The sequence below is a fragment of the Coccomyxa subellipsoidea genome (assembly GCF_000258705.1).
Source record: "Coccomyxa subellipsoidea C-169, whole genome shotgun sequence".
Taxonomy (NCBI): domain Eukaryota; kingdom Viridiplantae; phylum Chlorophyta; class Trebouxiophyceae; family Coccomyxaceae; genus Coccomyxa; species Coccomyxa subellipsoidea.
Genome location: NW_005178022.1, coordinates 249,892 through 275,197, shown reverse-complemented (window position 1 = coordinate 275,197; position 25,306 = coordinate 249,892). Strand labels below are relative to the sequence as shown.

The following is a 25,306-nucleotide window of genomic DNA, read 5'->3' as shown; positions in this document are numbered from 1 at the left end:
CAGCGAAGCTGCAGTTACTAGAGAAGGCATAACAGCTAGCAAAAAACACATTTTGTGGCTGAGGGCAGTTTTCCTGGAGAAGATGCCTGAACGAGGACTTACCAGGGTTTTTCAAAGGTGTGGACATCGCCGTTCTCTCCTTCTGCTTTTAGCTGAAATAGAACTGCATTGAGAACTGATGCATTAGTAATGAAGTACAGGACACATCAAGTGAAAGTTCCAGGATTGGGCAGGTATATGCTAAGATCAGGGTTCACGATCACATGCCAAGGCCCCACCTTTTCTTAGCAATGCCGATCCTGTCGATGAGATACCCAGGCCTGCGCCATTTAATTAAATCTGAGTAAGAAAGTTCTACAGCATGCTCGTCACTGGACACGGATAGTTTCAGCAGAGAAGTGGTCTGGCATTGGCTAACAAGCGGGCTAGCACCTGTAACGGCCAGGATGGTCGACATCCAGGACGGCGACGCTGATCAAGCAAAGTTGTAGAAGAATACTTCACAGTGCCGCAGTAGCATCTCGTCTTAGCAAGATGGTCCCAGAGACTTGGACCTTCCTTCGCCAGATTAGGCTCCATGCACCAGGCTTGTGGGACCGCTGGCTAAAAACTGCTGTGAGATGTGCATTATACTGACATTTTGAAGCAAAATATTGATGCCAGATCTGTTTGTTGCAGTCCCTCTCCCAGAACATACGGTCCCTTCATGTATAGGACCATCCCTGCAGGGCAGCTGGGCACTGGCCGCCAATCACTGATGGCACTGTTGCGGGCTTGCGCAAACCCAAGCATGCTGCGCACACATCTGTCCAGTATGATGCCAACAGCACACATGGTAATATTGCCTTTCAAACAAACGTGCCTGCTAAGTATTAAAAGATTGCGTCAAGTTGTTAACACAAACCGCCCGATTTAAGCTTTGAATTGGCCATGGATGGGCAGGTTGCCAACAGTGTGTCTAAATGCTGCAGCTGAGCTGCTGCCATCTCTCAGTTGCAAGAAAATAATGGCATGGATGCAAATGTGCATCCAAGGGTCGCTAATGTTTGTTCCATCAAAGCAACTAATTCATGGATCTGCGCAATGCGGCATCTTCTTCCCAATACTGGAAGCTCGGATTCACATGCAATACTAAAGAACTTGCGAGAAATATTGATGCAGCAGGACTTACCGTATGCAGCTTCAAAACCACATATCGGCATCAAAAGGCCGAAATTGACAGCTGGTTGAACAGCTCCAAAGCACGATTTTGTCAATTTGTCCACGATGCTCAACTGCACTGCTGTCAGATCTTCAGACTCTTCCGCCAGTAAATGACACCAGGGTGAGGGTTGTGATAATATGGCCCACACTGCTCAAAGCCCAAATTCTCATATGTCCTTCCAGCGCTCTTAAGCCTGTCCAGAGTGTCCAACACCATCTCATCATAGCCCATCTCCCTGCTCAACCTGATAAGCTCCTCGCACAGGACCCTTCCCAGTTGCAACCCCCGGAACTCAGGCCTCACATACAAGCGCTTCATCTCACAGATACGGCCATGCCACCCTTGAGAGACCTCACCGTCTGAGCCATTCTCCCCTGCGTTGCTGGTACCTGTGCAACACGAGGTTCTCATGCCCTGTCCTACTTCAAATACCGAAATGTCAGTAGCACTGCATATGCGCCACGAGGCAGCCCCTTCTCTCTACTCGGCGCTCGCAACGCCTTGTATGTCTTGTATCTCTCTTCTCTTCTGTTGATTCCCCAGACGATCTGCGAATATTTGTATGCATTATATTCGCAGAAGGGCATTGAATACCTGAGTCTTCTGCAGCAGCTGCTGCTGCTGCTATGCTCTGCCAGGATTTGGCCTTCTCGGGCAGTGGCCTCACAGCAACTGCACCTGCATCTCGGGACCCTGACTCTGTCATCACCGAGGCGATGAGTATGGCTCCATCAGGTTGAGCATAGCAACCGGGGAGCCCTGCCATCTCCCCCTCGAAGTTCTGCACCAACAAGATGTGTTAGGAGGGGCACTTGCCAATTAGCAAAATTTCTGCACCCATCAATCATAAGCAATACTGGTACTTAACAGTGTTTTGTATGCACCTGAAAGCTGAGATCAACATTCAGAAAATGGTGGAAGTCCAGCACGATCTCCCGGAACGACTGGAAATCCTGGGCTGTGCGCGCCACTCGGAGCGTGTAACCGTTGGTGTTAATGTCGCCGTTGGCCATATTTGTAAGTTGACGATATATTTGTACTTGATGAGAGCAAGCTGTTGCTGGTTAAGCTACAGCCTTTGAAATGCCGTAAGATTGCCCGGCTTCCCGTTCGGAGGAAGCTACAAATCTCTTTCCTGACTGGCAAATCAGTCATCGCTGGGGCCTTTCGCAAGCAAGCAAGGCGAGACAGCAGCGATCAAATTGAAAACTTGTAACAAAGGCTTCTAGAGACGAAGTTGATGTCATCTGCCGTAGAGCAGCACTGCCTGCCGCAAAGATTGTAGTCCCATGCCCTGTGCTTCAATCCTCTTCAGCAGGCAGATTTCACGTGTGTGCACGCTTCAACATTGCCGATCGTTAGCCAAAAAAGCGTCAGCCATGCCGCAGGGTAGAAGTGTGGCTGTTATAGGTACTACAAACAGGACATCTGTAGTTTGTGTGGCCCATAAGTTTCTTGTAGTGAGTCCAGATGTGTTCTTCTTTTCGGTACAGTAAACTAGCTTGAAACTGTTTGAAACTCGCGACAGGAGGTGGGTTGGCTGGATTGTCTGCTGCTGATGCTCTGCTTCAACGGGGCATTGGTGTTGACGTCTATGACATGGGCAGACGTGGGCCAGGTCAGGGACAATTTATTCGTGACAAACAGACTGATTTTGACTCCTATTTTTCCTCGTGCCGAGTGTCTATGCGTTCTCAGTAGTACTGACACTCATAGTTACCCTGCAGGAGGCAGGTCATCGACACGCCGAGTGGATAAAGATGGGATCTCAATGCAATTTGACCATGGCTGCCAATTCATCAGAGCATCTGAGCCTGCCTGCTTGGAGCATATGGAGGACTGGCAACGTAAAGGTGCTGTACATGTCTGATCTCTGCAGGCTTCTCTTGTCTAGCATCCCTGTGCTCTGGCACTTCTCTTCTGGACACGACCTGATCCAAGGTGACCTGCTGCAGGTTTTGTCAGGCGGTGGGAAGGACAGCTTGGCTTGCTGGATGCTGCAACAGGTATCACTATCCCAACAACTTCCACGACTTAGGCAATTTATCTTCACACCATCAGTGTACAATTGTGTACATCCATGCACCATCCCCTGTGCCATTTCTATAAGCTTGGCAATCCAATGACATTCCTGTGTCAGACGCTGCATGCATTACTTATTAGCCTGGATGATTCAGGTGACTTTACCCAGAGGAGCGCCTCAGGAGAGGCAGCTAGCACAAGTGGCTTCTGCGGTATTATGGGTCCTGGGGACATCTACGTGGGAGTTCCCTCGATGGACGCTGTCTGCCAAGGGTTGGCCGCCAACCCCAACCTGCGTTCACACTGGGGCAGCAAGGTAGGTAAAAATGAGGTGCATTTTAGTGCTTATGTCACTCTCTGTCCTTTTGCATGCAGATGACCTCTAGGTAGGGCAAGCTGCTGCAGCATGTGTAGCAGGGATGTACACAAGACGAGCCTGGCTTGGGCAATGGGGCGTTTGATTTCCCACTGGCCCTTTTGCAGGAGGGTGCTGGTGTTAGCGCGTTAAGATGCTGCTGATAATATGATCTATCTATCTAGGTGCGAAATTATGGTTCATCTGTAGTCCTGGCGTGAAGTGCAGAAAGCCAAGTGAGCTGGCAGAGCAATGGCAGGTCCAGCAACGGCTAGCTTGCACCGCCCATGTGCAAAGGCCTATATGACTGATGGTGAGAAGAACGAAGCTGGGTATCCCTGGATTGCAGGTCAAGGGCATCAGGAGGCTTGAGGATGGCACGTGGAAGCTGCAGTATGTCACAGGCAGCGAGGACGCTGCTGCAACAGCAACACACGGCGCTGTTCTGCTGGCGGACATCATGACAATGCGCTCGAGTGTGTGTGCTGCACATTGCTGACTTTTTTGAAATGCTAATTAATTCCTCAAAATATTCATTCGAGGAAAGCAGGGAAGTGATGCTTACCTAAAATCTCTGAAAGCTTTCCAATGGCACGGTTGTATGACCTACCAGGCCTCCATCCGCTCCATAGAACCACGCTTCCTGAGGAATGGGTGGAATCCTGATTGGTTCTGCGACCACATCATTGTGGTCACAAGATTGGTGATGTCGCCTCTGCAAGGAGGCCTGCGTTCTGTGCATTTTTGGATTATTTATCGAAAATCATGTGCATGCGCGCAGGTTCTCCCGGCTCGCTCCAACTGGGTGGGGCAGAGGCTTCGCCCATGGTTCAGCAGATGGGCACGGTCACTGCCAGCCCAGTCTTCTCGCTCATGGTGTGCCTTGACAGCCGCGCTGTGAATGCTCCCTTTGACGGCGCGACGGTGACTGGAAGTGATGGCATCCAGTGGGTTGCCAGAGACTCCTCCAAACCAGGTCAGGCCTTCACGTCATCTTTGTCCGGCCACTTGTAAAAGCTGTGGTGGGTAGGTTGCATGCTTTGCGGGATTTTTCAAGTGCATGCATGCATGAAGACTGCTTGGCTCACTGCCCTCGTCTGAGAAGCCTGAGATCTTAGACATGGAGAAGAGGATATTTCACAGGACATCATCTGCTTTACCAGTTCATTCCAGAATGACACCTGCTTACTGAGGCTTCTGACCTTTGCTGGAGTGAAGGGGCCTTATTCAGTTCGCTCAAAATCTACACCTGAAAAGGGGAAAAAATGGTGTGCAGGCAGGGAGCGTGAGGACAATCTGGAATGCTGGGTGGCAATGACGACTGAGGCCTTTGCGCGCCAGCTGCTGGATGAGGCACCGCTGACTAAGGACGGCGCATACGTGGCGCAGAGTCAGCAGTACCTGTCTGAGCTGGCGCCCCGCATCTGGGACGCCCTCTGGGGGGTGCTCCAGCCCTTCTCCTCAGGTGACACCCAGGTTGATTTGTAATTTAGATTCTGGTGCTTGTACAAGCTGTCGAGCAAAGGTCTCTGGGGAAGTTATCAGATCAATTAAAGACCACCCCGTGTCTTGCTCAGCAGCCTGCTGTGCTTGCGCTTATAGATTCACATAGGCTGCTTTCTCCCAAATCACCCATCCCGGGAACTTTTCTGGAAGTGTTTTCAAGTTGCGCCATCTTACAGACAGGCTGCAACAATTGCCCCATCGAAAGATTTTGTGGCGGGAGGTGGTGTCACTGAACGACAGAAGATGTGTGGTGTGCTGAAATCATGCTGTTGGGACAAGACTGGCAGTTTGGTGCAACAGGAGCGGAGAAGCCGGTGCCGGTGTATATGCATGCGCAGCGCTGGGGCGGCGGATTCAAGGCCAGCGTTCTGCAGGAAGCCTGCCTGATTGACAGGTACGGCAACCCTTCAGACAGCTTTTGCACTGTGGGATAAATCCCCCATGTATTCAGATGCTGTGATCTCTGGGTTGAAGTGGGTTTTGCGGTGTACAGCCTCCTGTCTTTGAAGCTCTCCCTCAGAAAGATCTGCATAGCCCTGCACAGCTGAGTCTCCCTGTGATGGCTCGGAAAATTAAGTGACACATATAAATATGATGTATTGCACGCTGCTGTGTTTGGCATTTGGTGGAAGTAGGGAACACCGTTTTCCTGCTAACCTGACTGACACACATATAAATTTGCAGCTGACCAGATCATGGTGTGGGCGGCCTGATCTTGAACAGGGAGCTGGATTTGGCGGCCTGCGGTGACTTCTGCCGGGAGTCTAGTGCGCAGGGAGCAATCCTCAGTGGACTGGCAGCCGCTGCTGCGCTGACTGAAAAGCTGTCCTGAACAGCGGCGAAAGCGCTTGATGATCACTTGATCCATGCATGTACTGTACTTGAGGGGCCTAAGTTGGTGCATGCGATGTTCTGTTGATACTAAGACTGCACGGATGTGAGATGTGATAGATCACGGCATGTGCTGATCGATGATCAGTACTGATACAACTCCACTTTGTGTTGATTACTTAATTAAATGGTTTAATATTTATTGCAAAGCAAGGCGGCCGTTCCTGACTAATTATATTGCTGGCAATGCCTTTCACGTGTGCCCTCTGTCCTGTTTTGTTCACCTTTGTCAGCGTCAGCATTCTGCTTCATGTCATGACCTGCATGCAGCTAGCATTGGCTCACCGCATCTGTCCTGTCAATAAGCTCTGCAGTTGCCTGTACGCACCTCTCAATCCAACCAGAGGAACCTCCCCTAAGAAATCTCTTTGATCAAAGAATGCAATTGTCTCTTGACCACATACTTAGGAAAATCACTAATTTTATGAATGCAATGCACAGCAACAAATCTCAGCATGATGAGAGCAATGTTGAACCCAAACCAAAGCGATGCTGCAGATTCTGATCCAATTCTGATTGTCTGCTCAAGATCAGATGGCAAAGCAATAATAGTGCGGCAGACAAATTCTTCAATGAACGATGACAATCCGAAAATGCACAAACGCAAGATGAAATTTGTAGCAAAGAAATTTTCAACCACATAAATATGATCGCCGTCTTAATACCAGACTGTAAATAGAGTTTATTCCCCTGTTTCAGCCAGGTTCTTCACTGGTAGCTTTCCGCCCTCATCGCGCTTCTCCACACATTTCTGCAAAGAAGTGGACCCGCTCTTTGAAATTAGCACCATTACAAAACACGCCTGGCAGATAAGCTTGAAAAGCATGCTCAAAGCAGCAACCTGTTCTGCCTGCACCAATAAAGCCAGCAAAAAAAAAGTACCAACCCTGAAATTCTGACTCCAAAGTGGTGCTCCCTGGCTTACACACCACAAGCACGCTGCATGCCTGCTTCTGCCAAGATACTGGATGCTTGGTAAGTCATCGAGTGGCATTGCAAAGAAATACGCCAAAACTCTAAGTCCTCCAATTCCATATTTTGCAATGTCTCTTTGTTCTCTTTGTATCTCTCGTTGCTCATTTGTATCTCTTAAAACCAAATTAAGGGCAGGCCTCACCTTGAGCATGTCGTGGTACTTATCCTCCATGTGCTCCATGATGGCAGCGCCGCTCATGATGCTCTTCCACACCTCCATGTCGGCCTTTGCTAGCGCCTCAAACTCCTCCTTGGCCTTCGGATCGTCCCCTAGCATCCCCTCTGCGCTCACCAATGTGGACCAAGTCTGTCAACTTTGTTTCCAAAACAAGGCAAGGCATGCAGCTGGAGACTTGTGGTCATTTGCTCAGGCCCATCTGTAAGACAAGGGGCGGGAAGCAGGCTCTTTCCAAGTCATGTGTGGGTGTGACCGAGTCAACAGAGGGTGCTTTCCAGAGCAGCGCAAATAGCAAATATCCGCAGGTAATTGATACTACAACCCTGAGGATGATGCCCATCATTGTGAAAGGGACACCAGCAAGCGAGCCATTTACATGGTTCGCTTTTAAAGAAGAACAAAATGCAGATTATAAAGATAGGCCATGCACAGAACAAATCCCCCGGAACTTGACAGTACACGTTTGGCGCACCATTGATCTTAGGGATGATGTCTGCTGCAAAGGCGCCCTCGCGGAGGTCGTCGGAGGTTTCGCGCGAGATTGTGAGCTGCCCGTCAGGGAACATCTGCACCTCGACGCCGATGTGGTGGTAGCCCAGCAGGGAGGGAACGCGCGTGACTATGTCGTTCGCATTCTTCACCCTCCAGCTGTCCGGTACCACCTCGTCTGCGCACGCATGCATGCAACACACCATCTCATACCAAACATACATTTTTGTATTGCACTGCTAGAAGGCAATAACAGCATTTGCAGCACTTGTCTCAGCTGAAAGGGAATTGCATGCCGCCTGTGAGGCTCTCTTCTGGAAGATGACCAGAATGCCCAAGGCAAGCCAGATGAACGGTGATATGGTCAGAGGGGCACATAGACTGATTTTAAAGATGTGGCATAGCAACGAAGAACACTGAATAGACGGTACCGTAGTCAGAGGAGAACGGCAGGTTGCCCACTCTGGGCTGCCCAAAGCTGTACATTGTTACCGCTGGCTCTGGCACATTCCCATAATCCCTCGCCTGCAAAGGACATGGCAGAAACTTCTGTCAATAAGCTCTAGTACACCTGTATGTCTTCATGTCTGTCATTGAAGCCCATTCCCCTCAAAACTTTATCCTTGATTCTTAATATGGAGCAGTCAACAACGCTCATCTGGGAGTGAATGCAGGTTGTCTTGACGGCCAGGGTGTGCATTGGAATGAAAAAGCCATCCAAGACTAGGCATGACCAAAATTGCTGGATGGAGTAAGTGGTGACTCACCGCCAGCTCGTACGCACACAGCGTGGCCAGCGCGCCGCCCATGGAGTGGCCGGTGAGATACACTCGCCACCTGTCATCGTTCGATTTGCCGGCGGCGGGGCTGCGGCTGTTGACGCACTCGCCAATGATCTCATCGAAGATGTCCAGCACACGCGGCTTCACCGATTGGTACGCCTGCACGCACATGACAGATTGCATGCATGTCATGCAGCTGCACAGCTAAAACTTCTTACCACTTGCAAGAGATAATCATTGTGGAGCCTCCATAAGCATACATGTTGCATGATGCTTAGCCGGATGCACATGCACAAGGCCAGCACTTCATTGCATCATTAATGCACAATTTTTATCTGCGCATACTTCGCCAGGTCAAGACTCTCTGGCATGACTTCTACACCATCTTTGCGCAAGAAATGACGCCTGCCACAGTGTAATTATCCGGGACATTCTGGGGGAACAATGTGAAAAAAAATCTGAGGGGTTGCTCAATTTATAGATCAGCACTCGTGGTTACCATAGTACGAGAGAGTGAGCAGAATGCTGACTCACCTCGTTGAAGCCCTCGTGCACCCAGATCTCATCGTGCTCCACTCCGTACAGCATCACAGACTGCGCCTTGGCCCAGGCCTTCAACCCCTGCACGGCTTTCAGCGGCCGCGTTTTCCTTGACCCCTTCTTCTTTTTCTTCCCAAATGGAAGCTTTGGCAGCCGCACCCTCTCCATGCTCTGCACATCACCGCACAGCAGGTTGGCTTCGGCAATGTGATCTGATGCTCACATTGCACTGAGCAGCACAGCACAGCACAGCGCCGCAGCATGTCAAGAGATGCGATCTGGTGTAAAATCTGTGATTCAGATATTAAGCATTCACAGGGTCTGCAAAGAACAATCAGAAGGGGTATTGTGCCTGATGATGTCCGATAGATCAAGGCATGGAAGCCTGGGTAGAAAGGCCTTGAAACGGACAGGTGCTCACCTTCTTGCAGCACAACCGACAAAAGGTGGAATGATGGTCACGCATGCCTGATCTACAAGATTCATGATACATACAGCGGCTCTTGTGGGTCTACTTGTACTACGATTGCTCTGCCCATGCAGGACTCAACAAATACCTTGACACTGTCGCAGAGCACGAGTAATGACAAGACCTATTGCCAGCACACCTTGATGCTGGCAAAGATGCCGCCCAGCGGCCCCTGTAGGACTTCCTCATCCGACAGCTCAGCTGCCACGTCATTAGGCGACTTGCTGCCGCCGCTGCGGTGCCCGGGGCTGAATGCTGACATGGCGAGCGCCGCATCAGTCATCATGTCCTGCGGATTACTCGTGCCCCGGAAGGCAATCACCGCCTCCCTCGTCTGCTGATTGCGGTATATCCACACCTCTGTGCTGGTCGCCTGCGCAGCAAAGATACACTCTTCAAGAGGTGTCAGCGCCTTTCAGAGATGCAGCAGATGAGTGCCCTTTATGCCCTGTAACTTCATGAACAGCAGCATGCATGCAGGTGCTCATTTCCTCGGCGGCAGGTATTGATGTCCTGATTAGTTTAAGATACTGCTGCAACAGCTGGACTTTGTCATGTTATAGGTATACGGGTGCATACATTTTGCCAATAGAGTCCTTTGCAGTACAGCAAGGACCAAAGTGTGTAGAGTGGCAAAGGCAAGGTTGCCCTTGCCGTTGCCAGATCAGAGTCACTGCTGAAGCCACATCCTCCACAGAGCCCAAAGTGGACTCCCAAATGACATGCAATGCCAATATGCTTGGTCGAAACAGCCCCTGCGGCACATGCAGTGAGCCCAAAGAGCGCACCCTGTTGAGGATGAAGGCGACAGCTTTGAGGCTGTCAGGGTTCCACTCCTCAGCGATGGAGTCCCTGAAGGAGGTCCATGCCTTCCACTCCTCCCTGGTGGGGTCCACTCCCTCAGTCAACAGGTTCCCTGCCACATGCACCAAATCTGCTTGCCAGACAGTCAACACCATGCATGACTGGATTGGGGAAGCCTAGAACCTTGCCACCACCAGATCAGGTGGAATCAGGACCCCCATTCCACGAGCGTCCAGTAGTAATTCTTGCTGACACATTTGCACAGGGTTATTGATTGGGTTGCTGCTCCGTCTGAGAGGGCACATTCTGGAAGGGTCAGAGAGCAGCCATGCCGCAAGTTCCTTGGTATCCAACTACAAAGCATTTGGCGAGATTGCCATGAAATCAAAGAAAGCTTGACAAGGTGATAGCTGCAAGGCCCAGATGGCATGCTCAGCACCTGTGGCATCTGAGAGGACCTGCTGCACATGGTCGCCCAGAGCAGCCTCCTCCAGCCCTGGAAAACGCTCCCCCTCGCCGGGCTCATAGTGCCATGTGTCTGACTCTGCATCGAACCAGTCCTCCCTCCCAGGAGCCCAGTCATCAATCAGCATTTGCCCCACCGCCTGTCAGCGCACACCATGCACTTGAAGCGCGTCAACGGTGTTTTCTTTTAAGAGTGCAGTATCCTGATGCTCTCCCAAGTGATCAAATTCCTCTTCGTGTTGAACATGCAGAGGCCATAGCGGACGGATGAGGGGGAGATATCCAAATAAGAGACAGTGGAAAGGAAATTCTGATGCGAGAAAGAAGCTCAAACATGGTTTCAAAAGAGAAATATGGAAATGATGCAATGTCAAAGTCCAGCACACTGAGTCAGAGCGCAGGCCCACCTTGGCCTTGATGCTGTCGATGGCTTCGGCCTTGTACTCGCAAGGTTCATATCGCACCGAAAAATCCACCGAGCCGCTGCATCCCTCCCTGCATGAAAGACCACCTATCAGATTCTAAAGAGAGCATCGAACACCTAAAACCGACACATTATCCCACCAAGGTTAGCAGCAAAACGTTGGGCCAATCTGCTAGCAACAGCAAAACTGGGATATCCCTGGACATAGATAACCACGCAGGAAGGGCGGATGCTTTACTGGCAAAATGGAGACATGCATGCACCCACCCTTGCAGGTCCAGTTGCAAGTTGTGAACATCCCCATCGCAAAGCTTTTTCAAATCCTTCATTTCAGCGTAGCCCAGCAGAACATTTATGTTCTCAGGCTCCCGCGCAGCGTGCTCCACATGCACTGTGAGGCTCTGTGTTTCTGAATCCCGCACGTACAAAAATAGCGTCTCTCGCCATATTGGATCACTCGACCCTTTCACTGCATGCGTCCTCCCTGTACACATGCATGCCAAAAGCCCTGGTCAGAACCTCAGCACATTTCTGTAACTCGTTAAACCTTGCTACCTACAATGTGGCGCCTGCTACCTTGAAGCATGCATGAGGCTTCCAAACTGACCACTTCTTGAGGACATTGCCTTGAGCTTGGAAGCATGTCGCATTCCTTTTCCCTCACAAGGAGTCCTGAGAGGACCCTTTATCTGTCAAAAATCTGGGGTGGGAGAAAATGTTCTGAAATGGCAGAGTGGTCAGTGCACCTGCACCAGGGCCGAGGGCCACGGTGACAAATGGGTTGCACTCCTGCTTCTCCCCTTGAGGCTGCAGGCCGAAGGCATGCCTCACATGCACGCGCAAGAGGCCCTCCACAATCTCCTCCAGATAGGCTGGGTCCATGTACAGCGTCTCTGCTCCACAAGGGTGCAGCTCCTGGCATCCCCAATCACAATGACTCACTAACTTATTCATTGGTTTCTTTCTCAGGGATGAGAGAAGAAGTACCACTTGTGAGCCAATCTGGCATGAGAGACAAGCAGGCGGATGAGCAGCATTGCCAGTTGCCACCGCTGGCGTGCATGAGGGCCTCTCTTGTATCGGATGGCATTTTCCAAGAAGGCCGCATGTCCTTGTGAGACGATCTGACATGAGAAACAAGCACGGACATGTGAAGTGTTTCCACATGCAGCTGCAGGCGTGCATGAACGCAGGATTTGCTATGGAAGAGATCATATTTTGAATTTTGTGAAGCAGAAAGATGGATGGACAGGGTACCTTGATGCCATACATGTGGTATGGCAGGTTGTAGGCCTCGAAGGAGCAGGCTCCCAGAGCAACTGCCAAGGGTAGATTGAAATCCTGTGGGGACAATGCGACGATGATTTTCAGGCACAACTGCTTAATGCTGGGACACAAGGGCTGCATAGCACTCTGTGACCAGCAACACGCGCCAGAACAGACCTTCTGGTCAATGTGATATTTTCAGGAACCAGCACAAAAATGTACAAGTGCATGCATCACCTCCACATTGACGCCCTGTCCAGAACGGACTCTTTCTTCTGCTTTGTCACCGCCATCCTCGCCTGAACCGTTCTCGGTCGATGCTCTCAATAGATGGCATCTTCTTGAGATTTTCCTCCATTCATATGTGCACAATGTGAATTGCGAGCCTGATCTCCAAGAACATGCCTGTCCAATGACAAATGATAAGACAGCTATAAGACCAAGAACAAGCAGATTTCAGCACTCATACACGCCCAAGTATTAGAATAACAATCAAAAGGGGTGAGTTTGATATCTATCCAGCGGTGTTCAGTGGCACTTTGAAGGGCGTGCCTTGTAGAGATAACCCTGATCTCTGTGATATCTAGAGAGTACCAGCGATCGCTGCCTCGGCACAACCTGCGCACGTATAGTGGTTACTTCCATGTCAGTAAAGTGACATGATTGGAGAAATGGAAGTGGAGAATTGGTCGGTTCTCAAGTGCCCCCAAACCCTAGCTAGCTAGGGTCCACGTGCACGCGAGCATCTGCAGGGCAACTTCTCCTTCGATTCGCTCTGATTTGCAGATCGACATACTCCACTTGCTTTGGAGCTTTATTGTTGCACGTTCAATTTAAACATTGAAGAAATCGATCTGCTGCGTTTGGGGATTGCCAGCAGGCTGCGGCGTCACCTTACCCGTACACATCGCTCGTGCTGCGCTGGCAGATCGAGAAGTCCACTGCTTAAAAGGGTCTAGATATCATCATGGACAGGAGGTGGATGTTTGCGTTACTTGCAATCTTCATACTGCAACAAGGCGTCACCGGTAATCTCTCTGGAGGGCAACCCAAGGAAATTGTTGACTCGGATGTGTCTAGTCCTCTTGGAATGGCATGTGGATGTTGGAAGGCACACTTATAAGGCTAGATGTGACAAATGGAATCGATGCAACCTCATAGCAAGCCGTTGGTTTCATTGCAGCCTTACATTGCCAGCTCACTTGCGCCGATGTTCTTTTGTCATTTCCTCAGATCACTGAATTGATGCTCAGATGCAGCCTCCTTCCTGCTTGTGCTCATCCTTCATGTCTCTCTAACATGCATCGCCAACGTGCTCTGCTGCTGTGTGCCACTTGAAACTGTGCAACCCGTTCCAATCACAGATCAAGCTTTCTCAGCAAAGATCAGATCCCAATCAATACAGGAAGCTGCACACGTTGCCGACTATCGCAGATATAAAGTCGCTGAGCTCAAGCTGGACAAGCAAAGCATGTGTTTTTCTGCGTGCAGGTGCGCGCCTGCAAAGCCGGGCAGTGCACAGCAGGAGTTTGCGTGAGGCATGGAGCACCACAGAGGGAGAGCTGGCATCACAGACAGCCACGCCAAATGTCATTGCATGGTTGGACCATGCAGTGCATGGCCATGTGATGGATGCCCTGTCAGAGGCTGGCGCCCGCCTGACACAGCACGGCTCTGGACACCTGCAGCACTGGGAGTTCTGAGAGGAGGGAGGATCCCGTTACTAAGAATTGTCAGTAACAATTGGCCAGCATTTGGCTGGGTGGTGAAGAGAAGTTTTGGTCTGGCCTATTGGAGTTCATGAGAGTCCGATCAGCATACAGATCATGGCTGAAGCAAACAGATGAGAGCTGTCAAGAGCATTCGCTTGAAGGCCATGGTGCAAGTGCTGTGCATTTAATGTATAAATACCTAACTATGGAAGTATCAGCACAGTCTTGAAAGATCCCGGAGCCCATGTGGCCGTTCTTGATTGTATTGTGACATGGGACAAGCACAGCAGTGCTGTCACATCACACCACATCATGTACATGTGACATGATGTTCTACAGCTAGTCGCGGAATTCCTGGTGTGCCTGAGACCTCCTCTTGGAATGAGTGATCTTGACTTGCTATTGCTTTGGCATGAAAGGAAAGTCTATGTCATGCTGGCCAGCCCACGTGGGCACAGGATGGTATTCTGGTCAGGAGCGCTCAATGTAATAATGGCTGCATCATGCCATCAGTATATATGTGATTCACCACTACTCTGTCTTGCACAGCAGGATCATAATATAGAATATACCTTGAAGACAGATCTAGATGCAGAAATCTGCAACCTCAGCTTCTGAACTGATCTGCTGTTGTTCCTGCGTATATCCATGCTTGACTTGCAATTTCATTTCACAGAGCAGCATGCCGGTCATGCATGATATCATGATCATGGTCTTGTACATTGATACAAGTCCACACTTGCACATGTTGACACCATCCAGGATGAACCAGCAGAAGTTTATACTTAGAAATGACTCATTAGTGCCATGGCTCAGTAATCAGTTGCAAGCCAAGAGGTTAGCTGACAAGCCCTCGTTGCCTGTCTCTGTTGCAATGAGGGCAACTAAAGCGCTTCAGCATCTCCCAGATTCGGACACGATCCCTTATGGCAGCTTCCCACTCATGAAATGCCCCGGTCGCCGCACTGGTATGCTGCCACCACACTTTGGCACGACTGGATGACCCAAATTGATGTGGTCGCTTGTGGCCATTGCGCGCCTGGTGCCACTGCGCAGCAACCTCGGGTGCCTTGGCAGCCAGAGAGGTGCAGCATGGGCAGACCTGGAGCCCAGAGCAGAAAGGGCATCCGCTCCCAATAATTCCATTTCTGCCGTCGCGAGCTTGGATTGAAGCTCTCCATTCATGCGGATGGGTGCATCCAGGAGGGGCTCCCTTGCGGTCAGGACACACCCACACCGCCTTCTTCCCGCTGCCACTGGTCAATCTGTTCAGATCAAGATGCTCATTCTTTGTGGGGTGAAGCTGTGCCACCAGCTCTGGATGTTCATCCTTGAACAACTTACGCCTAGACAAATTCTTTCTGCGATTGATCACCCCACATCCTGGACAACCAGTGCCATGAGATCTACTCCATACCCTGGCTTTCCAAGGCCCATGCCTTGGACACAACCAGGAGACCTTTATATCAGAGCTTAAACCAATCTGCTCGGGATCCAGGTCTTCATTGCCTGCGTAATTCCATTGCGCCATCAAGTCAGGCCGCTTGGCTGCCAGTGAGCTGCACTTGCAAACGCGGAGCCCGGAGCAGAAGGGGCAACCGGTTGGCACGCCGCCGCGCGTGCGCGATGCAATCTCAGCTTGCCACACATGTTCCTCGCCGCATGATGAGCAGGAGAGCAGGCAGCGCCACCATATGATGGCAATAGACCCGGTAGTGTATTGCTCAGGTGTCCTGTCGCCATTGAGTGTGGGGTGCCACTCTTGTACGAGATGGGGGTGTGTCTCAAGGAGCAAAGGCCTTCTGGGTTGTGGCGCCTTCTGAGCAGTTGCTACTGTCCCTGTGCGGCGACAGATGGTAGCATGAGCAAGTGGTTGATAAGAAGCCTGTGTCAGAGAAGCCCAGAATTGGAAACCCTAGTTGCACTAGATAGAGGGCAAACTCAAAGGCATCATCACTTTGTTTAGGAAAAAAAGGATTGAATATACCTTTGTCTGTGATGCCTCCTCCAGTGCAACAGCGGGAGTATGAAGCCCTCTGCTCTGTGCATCTGATCCGCCCCGTGTCTGCACAATAATTTTCGATTTTAGGCACTGTATCCTACAGTAGTGTTCAGGACAGGGCCAAAGGAAATCTCCTTGACGATGAAAATGCGCACCAAATTGCAGGACAACTGGTTGGTAGGAGCCGAACAGCGATGAGACGAGATCAAGGCACAAAGCTGCCTGACCCGTCCTTAAGCGCTGCAGCATGCAAAAGACTTCTGCACAGTAAAGAATAATATCCAGATAAAGCACACCACCAAGTTTCGGGCTGAGAAATACCGTGGAACAACATAATGAATAGCACGTGAAGCACACGTGGGACCACGTGGTATCTTTTCACAACAATGGAAGAGAATCTCTGGGGACACCACGTCGGGCATGAAAGTGGCAGAGATCGAGGCAATTTTGATGTATGTATGATATTCAAGAATCCGATCACAAAGCTGCGCCTTCCTCCTGGTGCATCCCCAGAGGACACATGGCTGGTTAGATAATGAAAGGCAATCACGTATCAATCAAAGCAAAATAAAATAAACAATGTCCAGTCAGTCTGCGCCGAGCGGCCGGACTAATGCCGAAGCTGCCGATGGCCACGCGAAGATGCTGGACTACCTTCAGCAAATGTTGAAAGAGGCAAGGCCTTCCATCAGATCATTTGGAGGCCTTTTAAGATCAAGAGTGCATGATACAGATCTTATTGCTTCTAAGGGAGACCGAGGGGTAAGTGAAATGCATAGAAATTTATCGCCGCTCTTCTAGGCCCTGATTTTTCTGTGCGTGAATGGCAGCTTGAAGATGCTCAAGGAGGTCAGGATGAGGAGGCACGTCAGGCCATAGCTCGACTAAAGCAGAAGACTGAGGAGCTGGCGTCAGCACAAGAGGCAAACGCGAAGTCGAAGGGACCCCCTACAACTCAGCCTCCCTCAGACATCGAGATCGCCAGCACCTTGGATAGGTGTGTCAATCATCCGAGTTTCTCCACCTCTGCCTGTGCTCATCCCCGTGCTCTTGTGGAGGTGGATTGAAAGCTTCCTGGCATGGCCGTGGCATCTGCACTGTTACTAGGCATTGGGAGCAAATCCCCTTGGAGACAGGGCCCTTGCCCGTCCAAACTATTGAGTACCTGAGCATTGGGACATGGTGCACAGGTTGGAGGAGCAGCTGGGAAATTTGGAGGGCGTATTGGCAGATGCAGATGAACACACACAGAACATCGTGGGCAACAGTACCTCGTTGTGGCTTTCTGGGAGCTCTCAGAAAGCGCCTGATCAAGAGGGTCCACTGGCAGACAAGGGAGTGATCTGAACATTATAGCACATTCTTACACAAATCATCATGCAGCACACTGGTTTTGGAGTGCCTACATCATAGAGAGGATAGCGGGCCAAGCAGAATAGTAGGGTGTTTTCAATAAGGTTGAACAGAGACATTGTCATCTGACGGATGACCTATGGAATTAGCAAGACAGTGAGACTTATAAATTACACAGTGCCAAGACTCGCATTGGCAACATGTGCAAAACATTTACACTTCTGCCACAGGATATCAAAGATTGATGGTGATCTCAGAGCACACACACCTGTGATACTACTCCTGTCATGCATGGAACATTGTCAGCCCGGCGTGCTGGCCGCAGGCAGCACCTGTTCAACACAGAACTGGTGCAGCTGCGCATGCAGCCCCTGCCACTTCTGCGCTGTTTCCAGAGCTTGCTTCAGCTGCTCTTTCACCTCCTCAGTTTCTGCTCGAAAATCAACTTCACCCCCCTCATCTCCCACTGCTGCTTGCTCCACAGACCCCAAAAATACTGTTGCGCCAGGAGATGCCATGCTACGATGTGGAATGTCTCCAAAGGATTCCCTTGCTGGGTCCTCTGCCGTGCCTCGCTCCAGAGGACACACTCTCAGGATGTCACCCCTGCACGCACCAGCAGCCACCATAAAGAACTGAGCTGTCTACTAATGAGCAGCAGGAAATGGTAGTCCTTATCACCAGAACGCCGAAAAGCGCAGAGATAAACAAATAAAGTACCCAAACTAGTGTTTGAAGTCTTCAAGCACCAAGGGGGTCCGCCAGAGACAGCATAAGTTAAGGCCCCAAACACTCATGTGCATGCATATACTTTCTGTGACACCAGTCAACATGGGCCTCCCAGCATGCTCCAAGTGCTTGCTGGGGCCCTGCTCAGAACATCTCTTGCCGAGTCACCCTGCAACACGTTCCCTTCCAATGCAGCGGTCGACCTGACGGCAGCAGAGTACAGTCACCTGTAGCCATGGCTGCCGTCTAGGAGCAGTGGAGGCCCCTCCCAGGGCTGCAGCGCTCCCGCCATCCCCATGAACTTGCAAAACGGCGCCAACGGCTGCGGCCGCTTGGGCCCCTTTGCCTGAAAGCCTGCAACTCACACGTACATCTGAACTAAAAAACAAGAAATATATGCGAAGTAGTACTGGAATGAAATGAAGCCTATTGGAGTTAGCCTTCCATGTAAAAAGACATCTTTGGGTCCAGCCATTGGTGCTCATGGCAGTCAATGTCTACACAGACAGATTTCCTGGAATTACAGTGAAAACAGCATCTGCACATCCAAAGGCTCCAGGGCAAAGAATTCCCACGAACGCTGTCCGAGTCCAAGTTTGAAGATGCAGTCATGATCAGTAAGCGGCTGATTTTTGACGATGTCAGGTATGGATTATAGCAGGGATTAGCAAGCTGTGTGGTGCTCACCAGAGTCTGAGGAGGATGCAGCGCCGTGTCGGCCCTGTCCAGAGGCCAGGCTGGGGGGTCTGTCCAGCACCAGCAGCCCGGTGACTGGCGCCTTGTCAGGGCTGGCTATCACTCTCACCGCCTGCCGGCTGCGCAGCTCCCACACCCTCACTGTTCCATCTTCCGACCCTGCCACAATACAAGGAGATGATCTTAATCTTCTACATATTCTGGCGCTCAGCAGCCCATATTGAGGCCGTTTCAGTTCAAACTTCCAACATGCCTTGTTACACCAGCACAAGGCAGACATATATGATTTTCATCTTTGTATCCTTATGACACCCTCCGTGGCTAAGTCAACAACTTGTTGCCAACAATGCAAGCTGTCGAATGAAAGAGCAGCAGCAGCAGTGATCCCCACTTGAGGGAACTTAGAAATTGTGTGCATGTGCAGGCAGCATGCGCGCACCTGACAGCATGTGCCCGCCGTCCGTCGTGCACGCGAAGCAGGTGACGCATCGCGCATGCCCCTCCATGACACTCCCCTCCCCAGCCTCACTGCCTGAAATGGCGCCAGAGCCTGCGACTAAATTGGTGCCGGTGCCAGGTATGCCAAGGAACGCCGTCGGATCCGGCGCCGGCCGCGGGCCGGCCAGGGAAACCTCAAAGATGCGGCCGTCCGCGCCACCGAGATAGAGCGCGTGCTCCGCCGGGTCGGCCGCCACGCTGTGTAGGGAGACCGGAAATGAAACGGAGCGCAGCAGCGCTCCTGCATGGACATAAGTACAAGCCTCAAAGTCCACTCTACGCAAAAAGCATCACTGATTTAAAAGCAAGTATGTAAGGCTGATGTCGCTCCAGGAATATCAAAGGACATCTTGCTTTCATTGCAGCGTCTATCCTCAGGAAAGTACTTCAGCCAGAAATATCCCATGATGATCTCATGAGCTCTCATGTGAAGTGCAAGGGCAGGGGAAGGGAATGAAGAACGCAGGTCAGCAGCACCTTGTGAGAGGCTCCAGATCTTGCAGCTGCGGTCCAGGGAGGCAGTCACCACGATCGGGTTGGCGCCCATGCCGCAGTAGAGGCTAGTGATGGGCAGCGTGTGCTCCGACCTGAGCCCACATCACAACCCTTTAGGGCATGTCCTCCCGCACCGTTTTCACTCATTTTGCACTCAAAGATAGTACTATCATTTTTTTCAGCGCCTTGTTATTGTCAAGCCATGGTGCAGTTCCCAATGTCACCCACAATGATCCTGCAGAGACCCCTTCACTTGTAAGTGCCCTTCTGCAGTTTTACAAACATATAATATAATACCCCTCAATGTTCAATCCTTCATGTATTCATGTGACTGCACCTGTCATCTGATGAGGGTCACCCCAGGCATGCAAGAGCCCAGGTTGTGTGCGCGTGTCTTTGCAACGCAAGGATGCAAGTATGCCAAGAGATAAAATTAAGATATATATAAAAAATAGGTTGCTAACCAGGACTGGAAGGTGGGCGGCCCGTGCATGCCGGAGCCCTGCTCTGGTGAGTCATCCAGCACGTCCATGAGCAGCCACGCGCACGCCACTGTGTCCTCCCCAGCGCTCAGCAGCACTGTACCGTCATCGGTGAACGCCAGCGCCGTCACCGCCTGCAGGCAGCAACCTTCCTTTGCTATCCACGCCAAGTAATAGCAAAAAGTCCCTTTTCACTTCTTGAGCCAGGCAGAGTGCAGAACATGCAAGGCAGTGCAAGCGCCTATTGGGGAGGAACGGCTGTCTCGCTGTGTACTTACTGAAATATATTTATTTTTTCCATTTGGAGGACTGGGATCATTCAGGTGATAAATTACGAGCTGACCATTGCTGCCCTGCATTGCATCTTCCATCTTGCTGTGCGGTCCTGTTTGCCTGCCCTTAAGGTTGCTGCAGGGCCCGCACTCTGCTGCTGTTTGGGACGTCAGGACGGGTGTCACATGATCAGTCATGCATGCAGCCATGGTAGACCAAGTGTGATGGTTTGCAGCAGACGACACGGTTGTAACGGGGAAGGTGAAGCTGAAAAATACCTTGTAGTGGGCAGGCCATGAGCGCAGCAGGCGGCCAGAGGGGACTTCCCACAGGTACACTGTGCCAGACTGGCCGCCACCGGCGCAGTGTGTCCCGTCCAGCGAGGCAGCCAGCGCCACTATGGGCTCCACTGCATAGCTGCGCAGCAGGACCTGGTCCTGCACCAGTACAGGAAAAGCTTCCATCCTAGCTGCTCAGGGCCAACTTACCCAGTCTAAATAATATGCTAGTGGCCAGGTTCTAGAGACCACAGGAATTTCAGCATTGCCAGCTGCCAAAAAGCAGACTGTAGGAATCCCAGCATTGCCTGCTGCCAGAAAGCCAGACTGCAATAACCTAGGCCATTTGGTTCGATAAAAGCTGCGCTTCATCGTACAGTTTGCACGGGTATCTGCGCTCGTTGCTTCACTAAAATGACGATAGTACCTTGTGCCAGGTCCAGAAGTGCAGAGATCCCTTGGGGTGCTGAGCGGCAACAAAGTAGTCTCGCCCTACCAGCGTCAACGAGTTCGGGACGCTGCAGTTGTCCTTGAAGGAAGCGAGATGTGTACCAGTATCAACATCCCTACACAGAAAGTCTGCACTCACGACGATGTCTTTGAGACTTATTTTAAAGTGGGAGAATGTGAGCATCCAATCGTGTGCTTGAAATAAAATAAATTCCAGTAGATCGTTACATCGTATATCTGGCGTCGAAAGGCGTACCATGTGGTGATTGCTGACTGAGTCCTAGTTGCCACCAACACGATCTGCTGATGGATGCGAGCCATACCAGCTTGACAGCCGACTACAAAGCTCTAAGATGATGATTTACTGCATATTTCTTTCATCGAATCGAATGCCATCACCAGGGCAAAGTAGCAGCGTTCCGGAACTCAGGCCGACATCAGAAGGGACTTCTGGGGGCGTTCCTTAGCATGCACAAGAATGATGACATCAGCTGACCCAGTTTTCTTGGAAGAGCCAGATGATTCGGACCTCGTCCAGACGGTTTCGATTTGCGTGCAACAACAGTCAGTCAGCCTTTTACATCTTTCCAGCCGCTTAGGGCTGATCAGACGTCTGGCCACATCGCGTGGCCAACAACCAACACAACAACCGAATGTACAACTATGATGAACGATAAGCATCCATCACAAATCAATGAAGCACAATCACCCGATGGTATCCCGACAATTCCCAAAGTATCAAGCAGTACATGGCAGCGCAAATTTGCTTTTAAGAAGAACACAACCCAGAGTACAAGCAACCGTAGACGTCCATAAAAGCAGGCAAGCACAATCAGGCAAGTCACATCTAAGGCAACATGGTCCAATGCGCCAGTGCTTGCCTGAACAGCTGCGGCCGGATAGGTCGTGACCATGGCGCTCCATATTGAACTCTGTGCATGTGGTAAGCTATAGCCTGGTTTTTTTAAGTACTTTCTGGGCGTAGTGAGGAAGGGCTTTCGGTGACGGAGGGCCCAAAGGGCACTTACAAATATCTTTACTCGCTGATCGAAACCCAGAGGCCGTGCAGCTTTGCGAGAATGACGACTGCAGAAACAGATCAGGAGATTGCACGGTTGCAGCAAGAAGATGCAGCACTACGGCAAAAGCTAAAAGATGCAAGGCAGCGGAAGCAAGAGAACGATTGCAGGAAAGCGCGACTCAAGCAGGCCAACATTCTGGAGCAGACTCAAGCCCCCAATATTGCAAAGGGGACTCATGCAGGCACACCTCATCCCAGATCCAAAGTTCATCAGTAGTGATGACCAGTCGATACTCATGCTGCTCACACGAATACACAAATTTCCAAATTATAGGCTCATCTTTGGGGTCTATGATGTTTGCAACGTTGTGCCAGCAGCAAGTAGATGAGATCTACAAGCTAAAGGCACAGCTGCGCCTGTCAAACCTTGAGGTGTGCTTGTAACCCGTTTTGCCAAATTCAGCAGTGGCTTGAACTTTGCTAAGCACACTGCCAGATGAGACACTATAGGGCACTTTTGGTGCCACAAATCGTGGCACTCGTTGGACTGTCTCCCCCGCTTCAAGTATTAAGGGGCAAGGTCCAACATTGCTTGCTGTGCAGCTCTTCACAAGCGCTGTGAATTGGGACGTTGCCAGCTTGCCATCTTTGTGGGCACCAGAGGTGGATGTCCAAGGTTGTTCCTTTGCAACCGGCAGCGCGAAACTCTCATTCGACGGGGAGTCCCGCAGCGCCGGCGCATCGCACCATTTTTCGAGTATCACGTGAATATAGATAACACAAGTAAATCCTCAAAGATGCTGGCTAGAACGTATAGTGGATGTTTTAAAGTTGATGCTTGTGTGCTCCATTGCCACATGCAAATCAGGATAGATTTGGTGTCTGCCTCCATCTTCCCGTAGAACCTTTGCCATGACATATGATATCTCACAGCCCGCTCAAGAACGCACAAGTTTCGACCTTAATTCAGATGCGACAAAGATCCCCGGCGCCCAAGTTCAGCTTAGCAGGAATGAGATAGCCTCTACGAGCCAGCATAGGCGGAGAAGACAGCGCCCAGTTTCCTGCTCGCTCATGCCCGGCCGCAGTGGCAGCAGACCCTTGGGGAACACAACTACCTCGAACCCTGCTCCTGCGCCATGCTTTGCACATCCCTGGTTTGGTTGCGTGATCAATCAATACAGATGAGACAGCCATGTAAATTTTCGACTATTTTCTTGGTGCTGTCTTATCATGCCACGAGGATACTCCACCAAATTTGCACTAAATGGCACAGGTGATGACTTTTAGCAACGCTCTGCGTACATAGAATCAGCATACGCCTGTAATCTCTGAGAAATCAACGAGCACGTAAAATAACTTTACGAGCGTCGAGCGTTAGCCAACGTAGTGATGTACGGGCGTGGCTCAACGTTTTTCAACGTAGTAACGTGCCAGCAGAGAACAACTTCCTCCTAAATAAGCTTACACCTAGACAGATCTGTGTATCCAAGAAATCCTAGGCAAGCCGTCCGGGGCTGATCCTCTTCTCTTGTACTGGTGCAGCTGCAGTGCCACAGATCGCTCCAAGGAAGCCATCACTTGCAGCGGCCCACCCGGAGCTTGCCCGCTAGTGGCATCCCGGCAATAATGGTGACAGGAGGCCCGAAGACTTTACTACATGGAAGCAGTGTCAGAGTATGGTGGCGGTGCTTAGAGAAGTGCTCATCGTGCGGCAGTGTGCATGAATGGCAAGCCAGGGTGAATGACCGCACAAGGGCAGGGAACCCAACAGGCTGTCCCTTCTGCTCCGGGCGTCACGTATGCGCCTGCAGCTCTTTGGCAGCTAAGCGGCCTAACCTGATGGCGCAATGGGACCATGCAGGCAATGAGGGCTTATATCCTAGTCAGATTAGCCTGTGTTTCAGTAGGAAGGCGTCTTGGGTGTGCACCCAGCATGGCATGTGGCTGGCAAGAGTATCTTCTAGGGTTGCTGGTACTGCCTGCCCAAAGTGTAGCTATCTAAATAATGCGCAAAGAAGACAAGGTCTATTACGGAATGAGCACCCAGAGCTGGTAGCCCCACAAAGAATGAGCAACTTGACTTGACAAGGTCACCAATTGCAGTAAGGAAGGCGGTGTGGGTGTGCCATGACCGCAAGAATGCCCCTCCTGGGTGCACCCATGCTCATGAGTGGCTTGCTAAGATTGCTAGCCGCACTAGCCTGGGATGTGGTTGCCCTTTCTGCTCTGGGCGCGTGGTATGCCCATGCAACTCTTTAGCTGTGAAGGCACCGGAGGTTGCCGCGCAGTGGCACCCAACGCGCAATGCTGACAAGCTCACCTGATCAGCTTGGCGCTTACAGTAATGTGATCGTATGGTGGCAGCATGTTAGTGAGCTGACGGGCGGAATGCATGAGTGGAAAGCTGCTGCACTGGATCGCGTGCAAGGATCTGGGAGAAACAGGGACGCCTGAGCTGCCGCCAGTGCAGAATGGACGAGCAGCTGAAGCTCATCAAAAGATAGTGTAGAAACCTACTGATGAGAATATTCTGGTCTCAACTTTTGCGCCTGGACGACATCGCCCGGCGCATGCTGGAGTTCGTGTTCGATGGGTGCAACGTGTTCGATTGAGTGTAACGTGTTCATTCGCCGTTTACGTCGTCCACGAAGGCACACTCGGTGAGGGCCGGGGACTTCCCGGGCTCCTCGATGACCATCATCTGATACAGCTGCCAAGTGATACCGAACCTCCCGTTCACCGACCACACACAAGGGCCGGTCGCGAACGCACGTGAACACCAGGAGAAATCGAGTCATCGCACAAAAGGGCGCCGTTGAACAGTGTTGCATCAGGATAAGATTCAGAGATCTCAACATCTCTACAAACGCCAAGACTCGGGAGGAAAACCAGTCGACTCTGGCCGTAAACACCCGGCGGGACGTCTCTTGATCATGGTGCGCAC

General features: G+C 51.1%; 5 protein-coding genes across 5 annotated transcripts; 2 read left to right on the top strand and 3 right to left on the bottom strand.

Moving 5' to 3' along the window:
• Positions 1-882: 882 nt before the first annotated feature.
• COCSUDRAFT_54791 (acyl-CoA N-acyltransferase) lies at positions 883-2,232 on the bottom strand. Its single transcript, XM_005643334.1, has 3 exons — positions 2,089-2,232; positions 1,799-1,985; positions 883-1,593 (listed from the first exon to the last, which is right to left on the bottom strand). Exons 1-3 carry the CDS (start codon positions 2,215-2,217, stop codon positions 1,286-1,288), a joined length of 624 nt encoding a protein of 207 aa, XP_005643391.1. The 5' UTR covers positions 2,218-2,232; the 3' UTR covers positions 883-1,285.
• A 1,211-nt stretch (positions 2,233-3,443) lies between these two features.
• COCSUDRAFT_45008 (hypothetical protein) lies at positions 3,444-5,919 on the top strand (the record flags this gene model as incomplete). Its single annotated transcript, XM_005643333.1, has 6 exons — positions 3,444-3,542; positions 3,931-4,057; positions 4,363-4,557; positions 4,858-5,046; positions 5,388-5,481; positions 5,811-5,919. The coding sequence occupies 6 exons, from the start codon at positions 3,444-3,446 to the stop codon at positions 5,917-5,919; spliced, it is 813 nt and encodes a 270-aa protein (XP_005643390.1).
• Positions 5,920-6,660: 741 nt separating this feature from the next.
• Positions 6,661-12,663, bottom strand: COCSUDRAFT_68048 (alpha/beta-hydrolase; the record flags this gene model as incomplete). The annotated part of the gene is made up of 14 exons (XM_005643332.1): positions 6,661-6,729; positions 7,096-7,235; positions 7,604-7,798; positions 8,052-8,145; positions 8,388-8,561; positions 8,937-9,113; positions 9,551-9,784; positions 10,200-10,327; positions 10,655-10,820; positions 11,088-11,175; positions 11,372-11,588; positions 11,851-12,019; positions 12,362-12,445; positions 12,658-12,663. The coding sequence occupies 14 exons, from the start codon at positions 12,661-12,663 to the stop codon at positions 6,661-6,663; spliced, it is 1,941 nt and encodes a 646-aa protein (XP_005643389.1).
• A 3,861-nt stretch (positions 12,664-16,524) lies between these two features.
• COCSUDRAFT_54790 (hypothetical protein) lies at positions 16,525-17,650 on the top strand. Its single transcript, XM_005643331.1, has 3 exons — positions 16,525-16,759; positions 16,915-17,081; positions 17,275-17,650. Exons 1-3 carry the CDS (start codon positions 16,664-16,666, stop codon positions 17,429-17,431), a joined length of 420 nt encoding a protein of 139 aa, XP_005643388.1. The 5' UTR covers positions 16,525-16,663; the 3' UTR covers positions 17,432-17,650.
• Positions 17,605-25,060, bottom strand: COCSUDRAFT_68047 (WD40 repeat-like protein; the record flags this gene model as incomplete). Its single annotated transcript, XM_005643330.1, has 8 exons — positions 17,605-18,043; positions 18,394-18,520; positions 18,854-19,021; positions 19,302-19,601; positions 19,838-19,947; positions 20,320-20,471; positions 20,889-21,047; positions 25,001-25,060. 8 exons carry the CDS (start codon positions 25,058-25,060, stop codon positions 17,740-17,742), a joined length of 1,380 nt encoding a protein of 459 aa, XP_005643387.1. The 3' UTR covers positions 17,605-17,739.
• Positions 25,061-25,306: the final 246 nt, after the last annotated feature.